At 49.6% G+C, this 17,675-nt stretch overlaps 3 protein-coding genes across 11 annotated transcripts in view; 2 read left to right on the forward strand and 1 right to left on the reverse strand.

Moving 5' to 3' along the window:
* Nucleotides 1-48: 48 nt before the first annotated feature.
* krt222 (keratin 222) lies at nt 49-7,128 on the reverse strand. 2 transcript variants are annotated; one of them, XM_029851417.1, is made up of 10 exons: nt 6,909-7,128; nt 6,412-6,615; nt 5,681-5,763; nt 5,162-5,315; nt 4,293-4,565; nt 3,213-3,338; nt 2,793-3,013; nt 2,450-2,673; nt 2,285-2,384; nt 49-1,362 (listed from the first exon to the last, which is right to left on the reverse strand). In XM_029851417.1, the coding sequence occupies exons 2-10, from the start codon at nt 6,607-6,609 to the stop codon at nt 1,149-1,151; spliced, it is 1,593 nt and encodes a 530-aa protein (XP_029707277.1). In that variant the 5' UTR covers nt 6,610-6,615; nt 6,909-7,128; the 3' UTR covers nt 49-1,148. The 2 variants fall into 2 exon arrangements, with proteins under 2 accessions (XP_029707277.1, XP_003972196.2); XM_003972147.3 differs by lacking the exon at nt 6,909-7,128 and having other exon boundaries at nt 6,412-6,883.
* A 3,148-nt stretch (nt 7,129-10,276) lies between these two features.
* Nucleotides 10,277-13,277, forward strand: LOC101077352 (keratin, type I cytoskeletal 17-like). The gene is made up of 8 exons (XM_003972130.3): nt 10,277-10,800; nt 11,049-11,131; nt 11,384-11,540; nt 11,651-11,815; nt 11,902-12,027; nt 12,099-12,319; nt 12,397-12,425; nt 12,532-13,277. The coding sequence occupies exons 1-8, from the start codon at nt 10,411-10,413 to the stop codon at nt 12,645-12,647; spliced, it is 1,287 nt and encodes a 428-aa protein (XP_003972179.1). The 5' UTR covers nt 10,277-10,410; the 3' UTR covers nt 12,648-13,277.
* Nucleotides 13,278-14,984: 1,707 nt separating this feature from the next.
* LOC101062341 (regulating synaptic membrane exocytosis protein 1-like) overlaps nt 14,985-17,675 on the forward strand; it is a 36,793-nt gene continuing 34,102 nt past the window's right edge. For 4 of the 8 annotated variants that reach the window (XM_029850868.1, XM_029850869.1, XM_029850871.1 and 1 more), the window contains exon 1: nt 14,985-15,500. In XM_029850868.1, the coding sequence (XP_029706728.1) occupies nt 15,334-15,500 (167 nt within the window). In that variant the 5' untranslated portion in view covers nt 14,985-15,333. The remainder of the gene's footprint in view (nt 15,501-17,675) is intronic. The other 4 variants (XM_029850872.1, XM_029850876.1, XM_029850873.1 and 1 more) reach the window with 3 other exon arrangements.

Raw genomic sequence — 17,675 nt, forward strand, 5'->3', positions numbered from 1 at the left:
TGTTAATGTCGTGTCATTCATTTAAAAGTATGAACAAAACAATCGGACCAGTCTGCATATATTAGTCTTTATTTTTGATACATCATTAATTTAATTTTTCAGTGTCATTTCCACGTGATTTGTAAGATAAAAGCAGAACTCTTCAAGTATGCAAAGCAACATCCGCACTGCTGCATAGATAACAGACCTTTAAATACTGTGAGGTTCCCCGAAAACGAAGCAGAAAATACCCCCCCCTTGCATTATCTTTGGTGCCAATTCAGAAATTCCTCAAACAATCCCTGAGCCCCGAAGCCACACCGTCCACTCTTTACAAATACTGCCCTCTTCTGGTCGGAAGAGAACAGCAAAATTCTGAGCTGCTCAGCACCTCACAGCTGAGTAACAGTCTGCTGGATTTTTAGATGATTATGCATCATCAAACACGCGGGACATATTTACTGCAATGAGAAAAGTCATTCGTTGTCTGAATAAATATGCGTCTGCAGTGCATTTAGGCTCTTTAGATAATTTTGAGGAGGAAGCCTGAATTGTCACGAGCCTCTAAAAATTGTTAATGGTTTAGTTTTTCCCATTAACAAGTAAAAAAAAAAGAGATATTGGGATGATGCTCCAGTTGAAAATGCCACCTGACTCAATTAACTAATAATATAGTTTAACACGTCAAACATTAGAAAAGAAAATCCTCAATGTTGATTATGTGTTGGGTGTCTCATGCTGTCGCTTCACACGTTCCCTCGACTTTACTCTCGGCATGCTGGATTAACAACGTTCAATCAATCTAAACAAATATCCTTAAAAACAGAGAATAAAATGGATGCCGTCTCCTGGAGTGAGTGTTAATTAGATATTAAAATTCTAATCTCCTATTTCTACCGTCCTCATCACAAAAAGTATGAGAGTGTAGCATGTTAAATTCCTGTAGCTCTTCTATATTTTAGGCTTATCAGATGTTTTCTGCCTCCTTTTGAATCAGCACAAAGGCCTGATGGGTAAATCCGGTGCTATCAGATTAGCACTGTGAGGGTGAACATAATAATTTAGAGTAAGTCAGGAGCCACCATGATGATAACACCCAGTTATACAGATGCTTCCTCTGTAACGTTAGGCTCAGGCCAGCGCTGTCTCTGATGAAAACATCGCCACGGTTACGGGGTGATGGTCGGGATGCTGCGGGACCTCTTCATGATGAGACGCACCTCCACATCTGGGAGGCTGTCCTGTCTGGTCTGGGCGCAACCTTCATCCGCTGCCGCCATGTGCAGGTCAAAGCGCAGCGACACAGACTTCTTCCTCAGCTTGGGATTCCCTCGGAAGAAGGAGCCCTCCCACTGTTTTATCACCTTATCGATCTTCTCTGTCCTGAAATCAAGCGTGTTTTATATATATCAGTCACTCGTGCTCTTTCTTTTACGTTCCTTAAACTAAAGCGTGGATGTGACGAAAAAACATGCACCTACCCCCTGATTTACAAATCCAAATGTTGATTATTATATTGATATAACAGCCATCTGTCAGTCTTTGCTTGTGATTAAGGGATCTTTGTTAGAGAGATTGTTCAGGCTTGGTACTATGACAGTTATTCCCATATACGTAGGAACACAAACTGGGACATTTGATGCCAATGCAAAAACACTGCTGTCTGACGTGTTACCTCATGTGCGACCTTTAAACGAAATGGCAATAATAAATGACGGTAAAAGTGCTGACGGGGCCCCAGAACTTCAAACGTTTGCGGTTAGAATTATCTTTAAAATGAGGGGCAAGAGTTTGGATTTTGGCAGATGGAGATTAGGAATGTAATAAATCATTAAAGTCAGCACAACGATATAATTACGAGGATGTATGTGTGTGTGTGTGAGGGGGAGTGGGTGCGCGCATGCTAGTGATGTGTGGCGTGCAAACATCTGAAAGGAAAACAACAAATTTCTCAAGAAGTGACACTCCCTGTCCTTTGCACCTGGCAGGTTTCCACATCAAACACAAACCATTAGAGCAGCGGAGTTCCCATGCCGCGCTGCTCATGGGAATCTGCGCGACCAACACAATGCTTCACATCATGTGAGACTTTGCGAGCTTGTCTGCAGAGCCAAAAACGGGACAGGTTGGGGAAGGTGAAGATGACGCCGGCTTTAAGAATCTATTGTGTCAATACAAACACGTGGTGACGCAGCGTCTGAGAGGCTTAAGGAGCCTCGACAACTAAGAAACAATTAGGCGAAAATAAACTTCTCTAGTCTACGCAGGCGCACGTTGCTGGTCAGGGGGGTATTTGAACACTTACTCAATAGTGCCATGACCCTCTGCACTTTCTTGCACCACATTACCCTGAAGAATTTCCTGAGTCTTCACTGTGGAAATTGGTAAGTCACCTTGCACTGGTTCTGAGAAAAAATAGAAAAGAACGATAAATGGTGACGCGGCGGTGGGTAAAGATCCCGTCGGTTACCTGTCAGAATCACCAAACTCCGCTGTCGGCGCAGTATGCTCTTCTTTGGCCCGTTACTGTCTGCTGGGAGCAGCGAGGGGGTTTCAGGGAGGGGCTCAGACTTGGGTTCATCTGGAGAAATCGCGGCGCTGCTGAAGCCATTCTCCAGTCTCTCCTCTCTGGTCTCCTCCATGAAAGATCTCCAGGGCCAAGGTCTGGCTGGTTGGCCTCCCTGACTCATGTACCTGTGGACAGGGGGGGCGAGCATGGGTGTGTCGGTGTTTTCCTTATGTGTCTTAGTGTTGTGTTATGCAATGAACCGGGTCTTCGGTCTTATGTCAGGCATTCTCTTCCTCTGCCTCACCTGCCCTCTTCTCGCTCCAGCAGGCGCCTGTAAGTGGCGATCTCCCGCTCCAGTTTCATCTTGGTATTCAGGAGCTGGTTGTGGCGTTGGCGCTGGGTGGCCAGTCCCATCCTCACCTGCTCCAACTCCGTCTCCAGCCCAGTGACCACCTGGGAGAGGTCCTGCAGTCGGCTGGAGTACACCTGCTGTGTGCTCTGCAGCGAAGTCTCCAGGCCTTTCTCCTGAACAGCGAGAGTCACTCAACTGTGAACGGAACCAAGCGTGTAGGAAACTAACGCCACAATATGTCAGATAATGGCTAAAGTCCTGTCCTCAAGCTGAACCTGATGTAGTCTACCATGGAATGATTAATGGCAGATAAGTATTAGTCTGCCGCCTGGGAGTCGGCTGTGGTGATGTGATGATTAGAGGTTTCCTTACCAAGGCGTGGAGGGTCTCGATCTCCACCTGCAGGGAGTGCCACTGCTTCCTGGCCTCGGCGAGCTCAGCCCGCGCCTCCCTCAGAGCAGCGCTATTGAGGCTCACCTGCACCCACGCCGCCTCCTCCTGTTCAGGTGACAAGGATCAGACACGGAGGATAAAGCACACACAGAGACGGCACACACCCTGTGGAAAAGCAATTGTTCCTCGCTGGCAACAGACGAGGAGCGCAAGTATCAGGTTGGGTAAATAGACGCCCATGCCCGCGAGTGTACACACAGCTGAGCAAACCAGCCCGCCGCCACCACAGCCCTCCACGCCCGCTGCCGCAGAGGTGCTGCGGCGTCGCTGTTTTACACTCAGAGCCCTCAAAATGCAGATATTTCACACTGCTTCCAAAAACACAAGAGTAGGAGACAGAAAAGCAGCTTTGGAATGAAGCCAGAATCCCTTTTCAAACACCTGAGACTGGTTTGGGATTCACGCCGGAGCGTCTTAAATACACAGTCTTAAATTACACGGTGAGAAGTCAACTGGGGGCCGTTGAAAACCCGGCCAAGCTGTTAAATGGTGCAGCGTTGGTGGCCGTGCGGCCGTTTCTCTGTGTCCGTTCTGCCAAATCATCAAGTCAACAATGCAATGCAGGAACCAGAGGTTTCCCAGCGACAATAAACGGTGTTGTCCAGCGGGCTGCGCGGGGCTGACGGACAACGGGGACGCCTCTCGCTGCAGCAGCTGAACTTCACCGAAACGCGCGGGGCAGCGTGGTCCGTCACGTTCTGCAAGATGTGCTCAATTTGGGACTCGGCCCACTTGTTCTGCTAAATGCACCTGAGTCTCTTCACCGTTGCTGGATACGATCTGTGAGGACGTCCGCGGGTCACATGATCTCACTTTACTTACAAAGGCATCAGATAAAGGATGTCAAAAACAGTCCCCTGATGAGTGTAACATAGGTGGAAGCTGCTCTTGAGGGTGTGTGTCTAATTGGCAATGGGCCAGCTCATTGTAAAGGTTAATTCAAAAAACAAAACAAAACCCAAACAAAAACAGAGTGACATTGCAAAAGCGGCTGCATACCTCAATAACAGCTCCACCATTTTCTCTGGATGCTGTTACTGCTGCTGCTGCAGCAGCGTGGCCGAGCTCCGAGCCGGACGGCGGGCGATACGCAGGAGCCGAGCCGGAGCGTCTGCTCTGGTTGCACTGTGCTCTGATTCGGTCAAGGAGCTGAGCGAGTTCCATCCCTGCGCCATCCTCCTCCCTCTCCTCACATCCTGCTGCTTCTGCCGCCGTCGCCGCTAACAGAGCATCGCAAGAAGACGCCCGCTGCAGCTGAAAGGAGCAGGCTGCCTGCGCGGGGAGGGGAGGGGAGGGGAGGGGAGGGGAGGGGAGGGGAGAGGTGGGACGGGAGGGGGGCAAGAAGAGAAGAAGCGAAGTAGAAATGACAGATAACTACAAGACGGCAACAGAGAAGAAGGGAGATGGGGTCTAAAATGCACAGGGTGAACAAATGAAGAGCGTGAGGTGTGTGTGTGTGTGTGTGTGTGTGTGTGTGCAGGCATGCCAATGAGTGCGTCGAGGGATGAGTCAGCAGGACGGATGCAGAGAGAGGGGAAGGAGAACGCGGATGAGTGGATGAAAGCAGAGTCAGTAGGTGGATGCTGAATGTGAACAAATGTCACCGGACATGCGTTGGTTCTTACACACACACACACACACACACACACACACACACACACACACACACACACACACACACACACACACACACATTTATTGGGACTGGTTGTCATTGCCTTGGTTATAACACCTGAAGATAGGGAGTCTGTTTGCAATTTAGCCAGTGTTGTGAGGGAACATGCTAGATGGACCAAGAGGGGACAATATGGGACACTTCCGTGGTTGTGGAAAGGACGATATGGAAAAGCACATTTGCATTCAGTCACCTCAAACTTCCGTGTCAGCTCCTGCAGCTCCGTCACCGAGTGTCGGATGTTCGCCTGCAGCTTCGTGCTGCTCTGATCTGTCTTCTTTTTTGAGTGTCTGAGTAGATCCACCTGTTGCTCCAGACACCTGGTGTTCCTCTCCTCCGCCTCACACCTACGATGTGACAGCAAACAGCTGTTTGTTTGCATGTTAGCTAATATTAGCTAACATGTCTTGTTTCCAGTTGCCACGTGTTGTCACTGTTGAGTGTTTAACTGTGTGTGTGTGTCTGCTGGTGACTCGGTGTCGTGCTGCATCACGGCATAAGTGCCTACGTGGTGCCCAGCCTGGCCCGGATTTCCATGCAGGTTAACTCATGGGCGTCTAAAAAGGCCTGAATAAGATGAGGTCCAGAAAAAAAGGACAGAAGCACAAAAACACCCATGGTTTCCCGTTCCCGTGGCCCTGGCCTCTACCGTAACCCCACGGCTAGCATGAAAATCCTCATAGCAACCGTGTTTGAAGTGGAATCGACTGACCTGGTCCGGATGGCGGCAGCTCTGGACTTCATGGCGTCCGACTCTAATGCCAACTGGGCATTCTCCATCAACAGTTTCCCAACCTGACAAAATCAAAGAAAGTAGCAACAACATAAGCAACGGCAACAATTAAAAATGTCCCCCAGCAGAGTGCAAATTAAGAATCTAAAACGTGCCTGAAGCATTTATTTAAACATTTGAATTCAAATCTGTAATCAGAATCCTCTCGGCTCTTGTTTGACAGCCAGCGGGTGAATTTGCATGCTGAGCGGCGCCATGATGCAATCGCTAAATCATGAACAAACACCACGTTTGCTCTATTAGAGTCACGGGAGCGTCCTCTGTACTGAGAGAATGAGGCGGTGAGTAAAGAAATGTTAAAAGGTCCGCTGTCATATCGAGCAGCGCTTCAAAACTGCACCAATCTGAGCTCACGACGTTCAAGTGCGCCAGCTTTTGTCTTAAACGGCCTTTAATTAAGGGATCTACATTCTTTCTGCGTGACGCATCCGACGCTGATGACAGCCACTGTTAAAGAACATTATTGCTGTTTGAGCCGGTCACATGACGTCAGCCTACCACTATGTGTGTGTGTGTGTTTTGACTGCAGGCATTGCTGTGTGAGCATACACACCTGCTGGTGTGCGGGCGAAGATAATGGAAGTGGAACATGACTGTTAAATGTTAGCATTAATCCTACAGAGGCTTCAACATGCACAACTTTGTCTGACCTGTGCACGGAGTTCACCGACGGCTCGTTCCTGCTGGGACCAGTCACGGGATCGAGAGGTGCCGTGAATGCCCCAGTTGACTATTTGAGCCTCCAGCTTCTGGTTGTCCTCCTGCAGCTTGTTCACCTGCTCCAGGAAGCCCCTCAGCCGGGCGTTCAAGCCCCGCATGGTGTGCGTGGAGTCCTGCGGCAGGTTCATGGTCGCCTGCTGGAGCACATCCGAACGTTCAGCAGACGCACACCCGCGCTGGCGCTTCCGCTCAGTCAGCCCGCACGACGCAGCCCGATCCGGCCAGAAGGTTCAGAGAACCGCCCGAGACGCGCATTTCTCTCTCGCTGAATAAAAATCTGGCAAAATGAACATACAGAGATGGCCTCAAACATTCCACCGCCCTTTCGAGTTCACACGCCGCCAGAGGCGTTTCCTGGATAAACATTTACCCAGAGATGCCCGAGTGAACCACCGGGCTGTCCAGAGAGGAGGTAATGTGTACTTGCCTTGTCAAGCTGAGCTGTTTCACCACTCCCCACAGCTTATCCACATTCCTTTTTATTTAAAAAAGTGCTGGTCGGCACTTTTCCCCTTATCAGTGTTGCACAGCTCAGCTGTGCCGACGTCCTTTAAAGCTGTTATTTTCAGAGACGGTTTGTTTCTTACGATCGGGCACGCCGGGGTTGGTTCCTCTCCCCCACACACACCTCAGCCCTGACAGCGTGTTGGGGTGGGGAGAGCAGCGGGGTGAGGGCTGGACACTGGGCTTACATCACCGGCGCTCCGGAGCCCTTTGTACCCTGATCCTGGATTACTGAGCCGCTTTTCAAACAGGCAGAAGCACATGGTGCAGGGGGGAAAGTTCAGGCATAAACAGGGACGGGGCCTGTGTCTGAATCTGTGGGCGCGCTTGAGTTGGGTTTTACGAGTCAACTCACGAGTCCAGGTCGCACCAAAAACCTCCAAACAGACCGGAGCAGCAGGGAAAACTGGGAAAGTGATACACTGCCGCTCCCTCTGTATGGAAATCAGAGATGCCAGTCAATTACGCACATTTAAATGCCGCCCGGTGACGTCATTTCAGGTTCGCTAGGGATAGGGAAGGGCGAGGAAATATACAGACCCAACTGGTTTCTGTTATTCGAATGAGCGAGTCGGCATTTCGGGGAGAACCGGAGCGATCCTAGCCTCAAAGGTCACCTTCCTATGTGTCAGAACCAACTTCTGCTTCGTGTAAACCGGTCGTACGAGTTTTTTCTGTGTGTGAAGAGATTACCATGATGGTTGAACTTTAGAAAATGATGCCACACAAAAACTGATCAAACATTCATTTGATGACACAAGCACACGGGTTTAAGGTAACAGGGCGCCACTTTTATGACATTTTTCTTGACATGAGTTGTTTTTATAGCACCGTCCCGGCAAATATCCAGCCCCAGTTGGCTTTAGATGGTCCCTCCATCGGGTAAACAAACCGAGTTTGCTAAGGCAGGATGTTGGTTGACTTATGTAGACAACTGGCCTGTCTGTTTTTGTCCCTCACAGCCATCATGCAAATATTAGCTCCGTCCCTTTTTGTCCCTGCGGGCGGAGCAGCTGGACGGCGTCATTTGTCTCGTTCAGGACTGTGGTGGACGCGCATCTGCTGGACGACCGATCCACAGTAGGACATTCTACAGAAACGCATTCTACAGTATCGTGCACAGAAAGTGTCTGAGCCTAACCTTTAATGATGACAGAAACTGTCAAACAAGATTGTCAGGACAATTACCACCAATTTATCACCTTCACACCTCCTCCCTGGAAGGCGGCCAAGTGTGTGGGTGAAAAGGCTGTAAACGGGGCCACTCTGGGTGTCAATGTCATCTGGATATTTTGGAAAAGCAGGAAGTGCCACCAACCGCGCTCACAGATATCCGGCACATGCAAAAATGGGGGATTTTTGCCACCAACGGTGACAAAGCGGTGTCACCACAGGAATGGAGCTACACAGGCCTCCATATGCTGTCACACTTAGGTGGCCAAATTAGTGAGCGAGCGTGAGGTGGCGAGCGATTAATTGTAATAATTTGATTACTTATTACTCCTGTGGTTCTCCTTTCATAGAAGGTTTGGCAACACATTTCTTGGAGGCCTTTTTTATTCTTGTGGTTTCGCACTTCTAACAACGGGCTAACGTTTCACCAGTGACGCAACCATTAACCTTGATGTTGGCCTGTGTGGGAAAAGGAAATGGAAAAAATGGCGGCGGGGGGGAGGGGGGTCAATGAGAAGCAAACATTGACTGTCTCGTGAGAGCGTGTGCACCAAGCAGACATGTGACCGACTCCGACTCGCCCTTCTAAGTCCATGAACCACACCTTTGCGTAGCTAACGTCTGATCACAGCAGACTCGATTAAGCAGCGCTCTTAATGCGTCTGACAGGGGCCTAATTTAAAGGTATGTCCCTCCTGTCAGACGTGGGCTTGGCAACGCTTGACAGTAATTACGTGCTCACTTATTTGACTTTAAGGACCTAAAGCGGAAAAATTCGGAGCTTGAGTTTTGTAGTCTCAAAGAGCAAAAGGGTTTCTGCCGAACTATTAAATTTGATACTGCAAAAGCGCCTGAAGGCTACTCAAGGTTTCTCATCGCAAAACAATTAGAATAGGAGTGTCTCATGTAACTTTCATTATCTCTATACAACAAGGATGGGCATGTACTTCAAATAACTGAACAAGTCTGGGCTGTGCGGTGCAGAGAAATGACCTCAGCAAAGGAGCGTCTGCGTTTTTATCAATTCAATCATCCATCCTGTCATCAGAACAGCCCTCATCCGAGGTTTACTGGAAAAGGTGAAGACTGGGGGGCATTTATCAAACCTCCAGGGTGAATTATATCGCATTTGAGCTCCTTTATTAGTGCGTTTCCCCCCTTGGAATCGATGAAAATTCACAATTTTTGAAAACTCTTCATGAAACCTTGAGAGGTTTTTCATAATCATTATGAGGAGATGCATTTCATGGGAATAAGGAAGCTAATGTGCTCTGTGTTTATATTGATGACAGGAGATAACACAGATACGATTTATGGTGGCCTCCCTGTTTACTCAAAAGAAACCTTTTGCTCCCGAGCCAACCATTTCTGGCTCCTTTCCTCTGGCAGACTTCAGGTTGGCATAAAGAAATCCTTAAAGACTTGAAATGTAATGATTGTGTGCAATGAAACGCGTTGGCTCCCAGATGAAGCGCTCAAGGGCACATTAGATTAAAACATGTTGACAAGCTGGCAAACGCAGTCATCACTCAACGACGTGGCACGCGATGGGACCTGGGCCGCTGCGTAAAAGAAAAGGGCTTGAGCAGTTTCAGGATTCTCTGGTGCGGGAAGAAGGGTTTGATGTTCTCGCCTCCTTCCTCGGAAGATTTCTTTCTTTTTGTTTTAATACCACATTTGCATATTTTACTTGCCAAATATTTTGCAAATCACCAGACTAACACATGTAATTAAAAGGAAATACTGCAGGTATCTCAGCTATTTCTACTTATGAACCCTTGCCACGTGGTTATGGAGATATTTGCATAGTGAGCAATGACATTGATTCATCAAAGCGAGTTGCATCTTTATGTTATTACCTGTTATTACTGTGAAGTCATGTTATTATTGTGTTTATTATTACCATTATTATCAGAATTAGGGCTGCTATTCGTTGCAGTAATGATTGTGTTCTAGCTGCTTGCGCTTGCATGAGTCCATCAAAAACAATTAAAGTTCAGCGCTGAACAATGGAACACACCTTCCTGGCGGCCTCTGAAGAATGCGGGGGCAGCCGTTAGGCCGCGGCGCCACGCCCGGTGCGGTTACACCTGTGGGCAGCATCCTCGCCCTCCGCCTTATCAGGCCGCTCCCACCTCCGCCCGGGAGGATATAAAATCGCTCCCCGCAGCTGCCTCAGCACCATCCGCTTTGCATCCCTGCCTGGGTTCAGTGTTTTAGATCAGCAGCTGCTCGTTCCAACGCACGTCAACATGAACAGCGTTTACCGTTCTGGCTCTTCCGCCTTGTCGCTCTCCTCCCTGCCGACGGTCGGCGGCTCCAGACGGGCCATGAGCGTGTCCGGGGTCAGGAGCGCGAAGATGTCCTACTCCTCCAGCAGCATCGGTTCCGGGTTCGACCTGTCCGGGTACGCGACGGGCGGTGGAAGCAGCGGAGGCAGCGGTGCCATCCTCTCGGGCCAGGAGAAAGTTACCATGCAGAACCTGAACGACCGCCTGGCGACGTACCTGGACAAGGTGCGCTCTCTGGAGTCCGCCAACACAAAACTGGAGCAACAGATCCGCGACTGGTACCAGAATCAGACCCCAACTGTCAAGGATTACAGCAAGTTCCAGCTGATCATCGATGATCTGCGCAAAAAGGTGATCCTCATTCCTAAAAACAAAGCTTCTTATCTACATTTATTACCAAATTTCAGCTTAAAATCCCATGAAACACACGCTGGGGGTGTTCTCCTCCCATCACTCCCATAGCTTCTTTTCCTCATTAAAGTGAGCAGCATTTAATGAGCCATTTGCTGACTCATATGGAGGACAGGAACAACAGCTCCATCCTTGCACGCTGGCAGCCGCTGACTCTTTTATCTGACTCCTTCTCTCCCCCCCCCCAGATCAGCGTCGCCACCCAGGACAACGCCAGGCTGATGCTGCAGATCGACAACGCCAGGCTGGCCGCAGAGGACTTCCGGATCAAGTGAGTGTAGGGATATGTGAGATGTTTTACAGCGACAGGTCGAAGTCAACTGATGCCATAAACTTTCCACCTGTGTACACACAATTAACTGAGAGATATGGAAGTCAACATGAAACTGGAAGAACTGGTTCTGAGGTGGCTTCCTGCGTCACGTCGACTCTCTTTTGTTGTGGCTGTTGGTGGTAACACAGTTTGTGCGGGTGCATTTAACAAGGAGCTGTGTGCTGATTCCCCCCCCCCCCCCCCACGCAGGTTTGAGAATGAGATGACTGCGCGCATGTCGGTGGAGGGGGACATCGGCGGCCTGCGCAAGGTTCTGGACGACCTCACCAACACCCGCTCCGACCTGGAGATGCAGGTGGAGAGTCTGAGGGAGGAGCTGGTCTATCTGAAGAAGAACCATGCTGAAGTGAGCGCTCACGAGCCGGTCGAGCGCGCTCGTAAAAACCATCTCACAGTTAACGGCGACTCGGCAGGATCCTCATGTTTTATCCACCCACCCCCCCTTTCTGCCTTTAGGAGCTCGCAGCCCTGCGCAACCAAGTGTCCAGCAGCTGTGTGAACGTGGAGGTGGATGCGAAGCCTCAGGCTGACATGAGCGCCGTCATGGCAGACATCAGAGCTCAGTATGAGGCCATCACCGAAAAAAACCGCCGCGATATGGAAAGCTGGTACAAGGGGAAGGTGATGTAGCTCTTGAACTTGACGTTCGACTCCTCCCGCGTGAAAGTAGGTCCCACATCAGTGACGGTTAAACGCTCTGTGTCCAGTTCGACGAGCTGAACAAGCAGGTGGCGTCGAGCACAGAGAGCCTTCAGACCTCCAGGACGGAGGTCAACGAGCTGAAGAGGACCCTCCAGGCCCTCCAGATCGAGCTGCAGTCCCAGCTCAGCCTGGTAAGGCCCACATCTACCAACTCTCAGCTCCACAGGGGAAAGCGCTGCTCTCATCACTCTTCTTCTGGCAGAAAGAGGCCTTGGACGGCCAGCTCGTGGAGACCGAGTCCCGCTACAGCCTGCAGCTGAGCCAGCTCCAGACCCTCGTCAACGAGCTGGAGAACGAGCTGCGCAAGATGAGGGCTGACATTCAGAGGCAGGCACAAGATTACCAGGTGCTGCTCGACATCAAAATCAGGCTCGAGAGGGAGATCGCCGAGTACAGAAGGCTGCTGGACGGAGAGGAAGTAATGTGAGCAAGACGCGCAGACGCACGTTTGTTCTGGCAACTCGCGACAACTCGTAACGGCTTCTCATTCTCTCTTCTAGGAAAACCATCACTGTCACCGAGGTTAAAGGTACGTTTACAGCTCCGGCGGTGGTTTGATACGCTGCTTTCCTGCCTGATTATCTTTACATTCACTTCAACAGAGCTACGCATTAAAGCTTGTTTTCTCTCTGCAGCAGTCCAGCCGCCGGCTCCGGTCATAACTCAGAGGAGAACCGTGGTGATCGAGGAGATCGTAGATGGAAAGGTGGTATCTCGCACAGAAGATGAGCGCGAGGTCCTCAAGGAGTAAACACGGGAATACCAACAAATGGTCATAAGCCGCCTTTGTTGACCCGCTGCTCTAGGATGTTTTTAAACTGGATTTTTTCAAAAATGCATCACCAGCATTTGTATCCTGTGATAACCTGCGTGCAAATTTCAAATTTACTTACAGCAGCTGAGTTGTGAAAACCTCCAACACTTCTCATATTTCAGCTTTTTGATCAACAACAAGGTGATAAATCACAGCATGCAGTTGACTTTAGTTCGTATTTCAGGTCTTTTATTGTGTTTAAAAAGCCTGAAAGTTTCATTATGATAAACAAAGGTGAAAATAGACTCACTGCTCTGAATGTGTTTACATGTTTATAACTTAACATCTTGACAAAACCTCTGTGTCTGCATATTAAGCAGTGATTGACAATCGCCTGTTGGACCTGTGTTTATTAAGATTTTACCAGCACTGTTCAGCCATTCAAGTTAAAGACAAATAGTATTGTTTTTTTAAAGGATCAAACCAATGCTTGATGACACTGATAGGTTTTTGCGTGTTCTAAAAAGTAAAATTTTGTGTCATAATTTGGTCACTACGTTTGTGTTGTAGGGATAACATGTGTCCACTAGATGTCGCCATATTCCAATAAACTCCTTACCGATATCCCCGGAGGTTTCTTTCGTGTTATTATTGCATTTCAAATTAAGTGAAAATGTATATTTTCACTTATCTACATTATCTGTTTTTTGCAACTTTAAAAGAATTCTATTTCGTCTAGTATACAATATAATCAACGAAGTTATTAATTACTTAATCATAAATTCCGTTCACACCACATACTTAAAAATAATCATACGGTTGCAATATTATTTATAACATACATTACAGAACATACAGGTTGTATTTGCAATACAATCAAGAAAAAAAACATTAAATAATTTGGTGCTTTATTTATTTATTTTTTAAATATACTTTATTTTTACAATAATGACGACATATATACCTAAACTATATACAACTAAAGCGGTCAGAATACGAATTTAAATGAATAAACATATAAACAGTCAATATTCACTTAAGTCACATAAATCTACCAGTTTCTGTTCATTTTATGGCGTAAGGTAGAGAAAACCCTCTCCAATCCATTCCACCTGTTCACATAAAGAACGCCCACATCCCTGGAAATCCAGTCCACATTTTCCCTGCAACCGTATTCACTGTCGGTACCTGCAGCGTGTGAACCTTTGAAGCACCGAATAGAAGAGCCTTAGGAGAAGGGTGGATATAAGAAAGTTAAGGTTTAAACCTGTGTTTGTTCTTGTACTGTGTTAAAAAAAACATACTTAAATCATAATAATGAAGAATTTCTCAGTCCTTGTTAGCTGTTTGTGAAGTTTTGTGTTCGGACGCTGCACATTCTGTGCATTTCCTGGGGGCTAACTCCCCTCCCCCCCCTCTTATATCCTAGTGACGCCCCTGGAGTCGCCTATTTGTGAAGTGTCAAGTCTCTGCTGGATCCAATTTGAGGTGAAAACTGCATCAAAGATCGGCTCCTTCTCAGTCACGACCTAAGTGATGACAAAATTCTGCACCACAGGAAGCTGACGTCACCGCAGCTCGCTCCAGATCCCATGTACAGTCAATGGGCGCGTCCACCTCCGTGGGGACGTCGAGCTGCTGTGTGGACTCAGCCACGCATCGGGCGTGACGTCATCGCCGAGAAGCCGACCCGGACCCGGATCGGATGGGAGGGGGATTTAAACGGGACGTCATTACGTTACTCGGGAAAAGATCATTTCACCAACATATACTTAAACATTTACACACTAGGAAAGAAATCACACTGGGTGACAGTTTATGCATCGGATTAACTGACTAATAAACGTTGCACCAGCAGCAGAATTGAAAAAGCAACATTTCAACCAGCATTTAAAGCGCCTTTGGACAAAGCAAGACAACAAAACGCGCGTGAAACTTCTCTGACGGGGTAAATCTTGGCAAAATATAGACACAACTTCCAAAAATACATGTTTTTTAAACCACAAACGTGTGGGAAAACGCACGAAACGGGAAAAGGCGCAGCAGATGAGCAGCTGTCCGTGGTGCTGAAGGAGCTGAGACCAATATTGGTCTAAATAAACAAGTCAATAAATACATCCCCCCAGCCACACGTGCACACACACACATATTTGGGAGGGGGGTAACGACCCCTTTCTCACATGAGTAAGCACTTTTGCAAAGGAGGAGGAGGAGGGGGGGGGGGGGGGGGGGGGGGGGGGGGGGGGGCAGGGAGAGAGAGAGAGAGAAAGTGAGAGAGATATCACGGGCTCCGTCTGTTCCGCCCAAACCTCCAGCTGGAGTCCGGTGGCGGCGGACGCGACCGATCGCCCCCAACTCGATTCAGCAACCGGCGTGAGAATAACGAGATGGGCTCCTCTTGAATCTCGGCGGCGGAGGGGAGAGGCGGGCCGGAGGGTGGGTGGGGGGACACAACGACGAGAGCGCAGCGTGAGAAACACCCAGAGAGCACAAGCGGAGGCTCCGCCGACGGCGCCTGCGGCCATGAGCGGCTCGCAATATTCTCCAGAGCTGCCGCCGCCGCCGCCGCTCGGCGCGCGGACCAGAGCGTGAGGTGTGGCTCGGATCTGCTCCGGGAAACCTGTCAGCCGAAACGACTCGCCGGGGAGGGGGTGGAGGTGGTGGTGGGGTGGTGGCGGAAAAGATGTCCGCCTCGGTGGGACCCCAGGGTGGCCCTCGCCCACCCACTGTACCGCCATCCATGCCGGATCTGCCGGACCTGAGTCATCTGACCGAGGAGGAGAGAACCATCATCATGGCAGTGATGGCGCGCCAAAAGGATGAGGAGGAAAAAGAACAAGCCATGCTAAAGTAAGGCTCCTTTTCTCCTTTCCCGGTACTACCAGAACGATCGCACGCTCACCCAGAGGTAGGTGCGACGACAGATGCGTCCCCGTTCTCCACCGACACGTTGGTGCTGCTTTGGCTACATGCCCGCACCAGGAACACGGAGGTCCGGAACGGTAGAAACGGGACGTGTGAAGCGCAGCTGCTGGAATCGATTCATCCAGTCAGCGCGGATGACCCGAAACAGGGTCAGATGCGTTACAGGTGTACAGTAGGCAGAGGCCGCAAGGAAGAGAGGAGACGCATCTGTGGAGGGATCGGGGTGGGGGGGAGGAGGAGGAGGGAGGCACGGGGTTTGGGGGTGGTGGGAGGGGGGGGGGGGGGGGGGTGATGAATCATAGCATTATTTCTGCTTTTCATCAATGGGGACTGCGCCCCATGTGTCCCTCCGTTTACACACCGCACAACGCTGCGATGCTTCGCCTTTTACGCACGCGGCTACGCTTCATCAGCGTAGTCTTTGCAACGGCGGCGTCTGTATGTGTGTGTGTGTGTGTGTGTGTGTGTGTGTGTGTCAGAGAGAGAGAGAGAGAGAGAGAGAGAGAGAGATTGCCGTGACAATAATGGCATCAACAATGGCATTATCGCTCTGAAATGCCGGGAGCGATACCGCGCGCTTTATTACCCCGGCGGACGGACGGTCTCGAGCACGTCCGCTCTCCTCCTCGACGGAGGGAAGATGGGGTGTGGTTGGAAGACTTAGCAGGCCCCTGCTGGACCGGGCAGGGTGGATGTGAGAAAAGAAGCGCGCTTGTCGATACGTGCGTTTGAATCAGCGATGCAGGGAAGCATGATGGGAAATGGCTGCTGTTGCTACATATTCATTTAAAGTTGAAATGTTTGTGCTCCAGTCGCTGCCCCCCCCCCACCCCCCACCACCGCTACCACCGAGCAGCACACACCCGTTCTGTAGTCCTGCTCTTGGAGGATGCTGCTCCAGCACTCTGGCTGGCTTCCTGTCTAATGGCTGGTTTCATTTCCTGGCTGCACCCTGAAGGGAAAGCGGGGTGAGAGCTACGTCGAAGGCCCCTTGAGAGGAAGTGATGTATTTAATGTTCCATGAGGCACATGCTCAGGTTCAGTCAATAATGGCTTCATCAGCTGGCTAATCATTGACAGGACCAGCACACGGTGGTCAGAGACGACCTGGGGTGTTAGAGCGAGTCCGTTTATCAGTTCTTAGAACATTTTCCTGTAACCTTGGAGCTTTTGGATGCAACCGAATGTCCCAACAAATGCTTGAAATTGTTAATATATTCAGATTTAACATTTTGGGTCCAGGGAGATGACGCGGATAGTGACACATTTATAAATCGAACCTGCTTTTTACTATCGTTGTTGTACTCCTCGTTGTTGTTGCCCTGATACCCTCCAGAAATGGTTACAGGGGGCATGTGTGATGCATGTGAGTCTCCATTGGGCCCCGCCTCTCCGAGCGGTTCCTGGGAGCCCAGCAGCTGCTCGTGCTGAACTTTCCACTGATGCTTTATCTTTCAAGGCCTTTTCATCTGACACTTTCCAGACCTGTTGCTGATTCGGACCACCTGCTTCTGAACCAATCCGAGACGTCGAGCGCCTGAGCTCGCCGCCACTTATTCCCGTAGTTGTTCGAGCAGCCGCGCGTCCAGCGCCCTGCTTCAAACTCCCTTCATGGATTTGCGAACACCCCCATTGACTTTCTAATCCCGAGGATGTGTAGCGGATGAACATGCTGATTATCACAGACTCATTTATCTGATGGCATCTGTGGAGCTCTTTATTCCTCCTGACTGGTTCTCGGCGAGGCGCCTTAAGAGCTCAGATGCTAACCTTAGCATTTTCAGGCTGGAGTGTGTGAGTGTCAGTGAGCAGAGGAAAATGGCGTGTGTACATTTGTGCTGTTAATTTGCACACTAACCTGTCAGCAGAACTAATCTAGAGAGATTAGTGATGTAGCACACTGTGAAGCCTTTAAATCACTATTCCACGTGTACTCTATTACTTTCAACTAATAATTTCACAGGCAAAGGGGCTGGAAAATGTGTGTTGTTTTTCTGATGTGCGGGTGAGTGGGTGAGGGACCGGCCTGTGTTGGGTGACACGAGATGACAAGCAGAAAGCTGACCTAAAACAGAGAGGGAGAGAGAGGAGGGAGGATTC

This window comes from Takifugu rubripes, chromosome 17 (genome assembly GCF_901000725.2).
Source record: "Takifugu rubripes chromosome 17, fTakRub1.2, whole genome shotgun sequence".
Taxonomy (NCBI): Eukaryota; Metazoa; Chordata; class Actinopteri; order Tetraodontiformes; family Tetraodontidae; genus Takifugu; species Takifugu rubripes.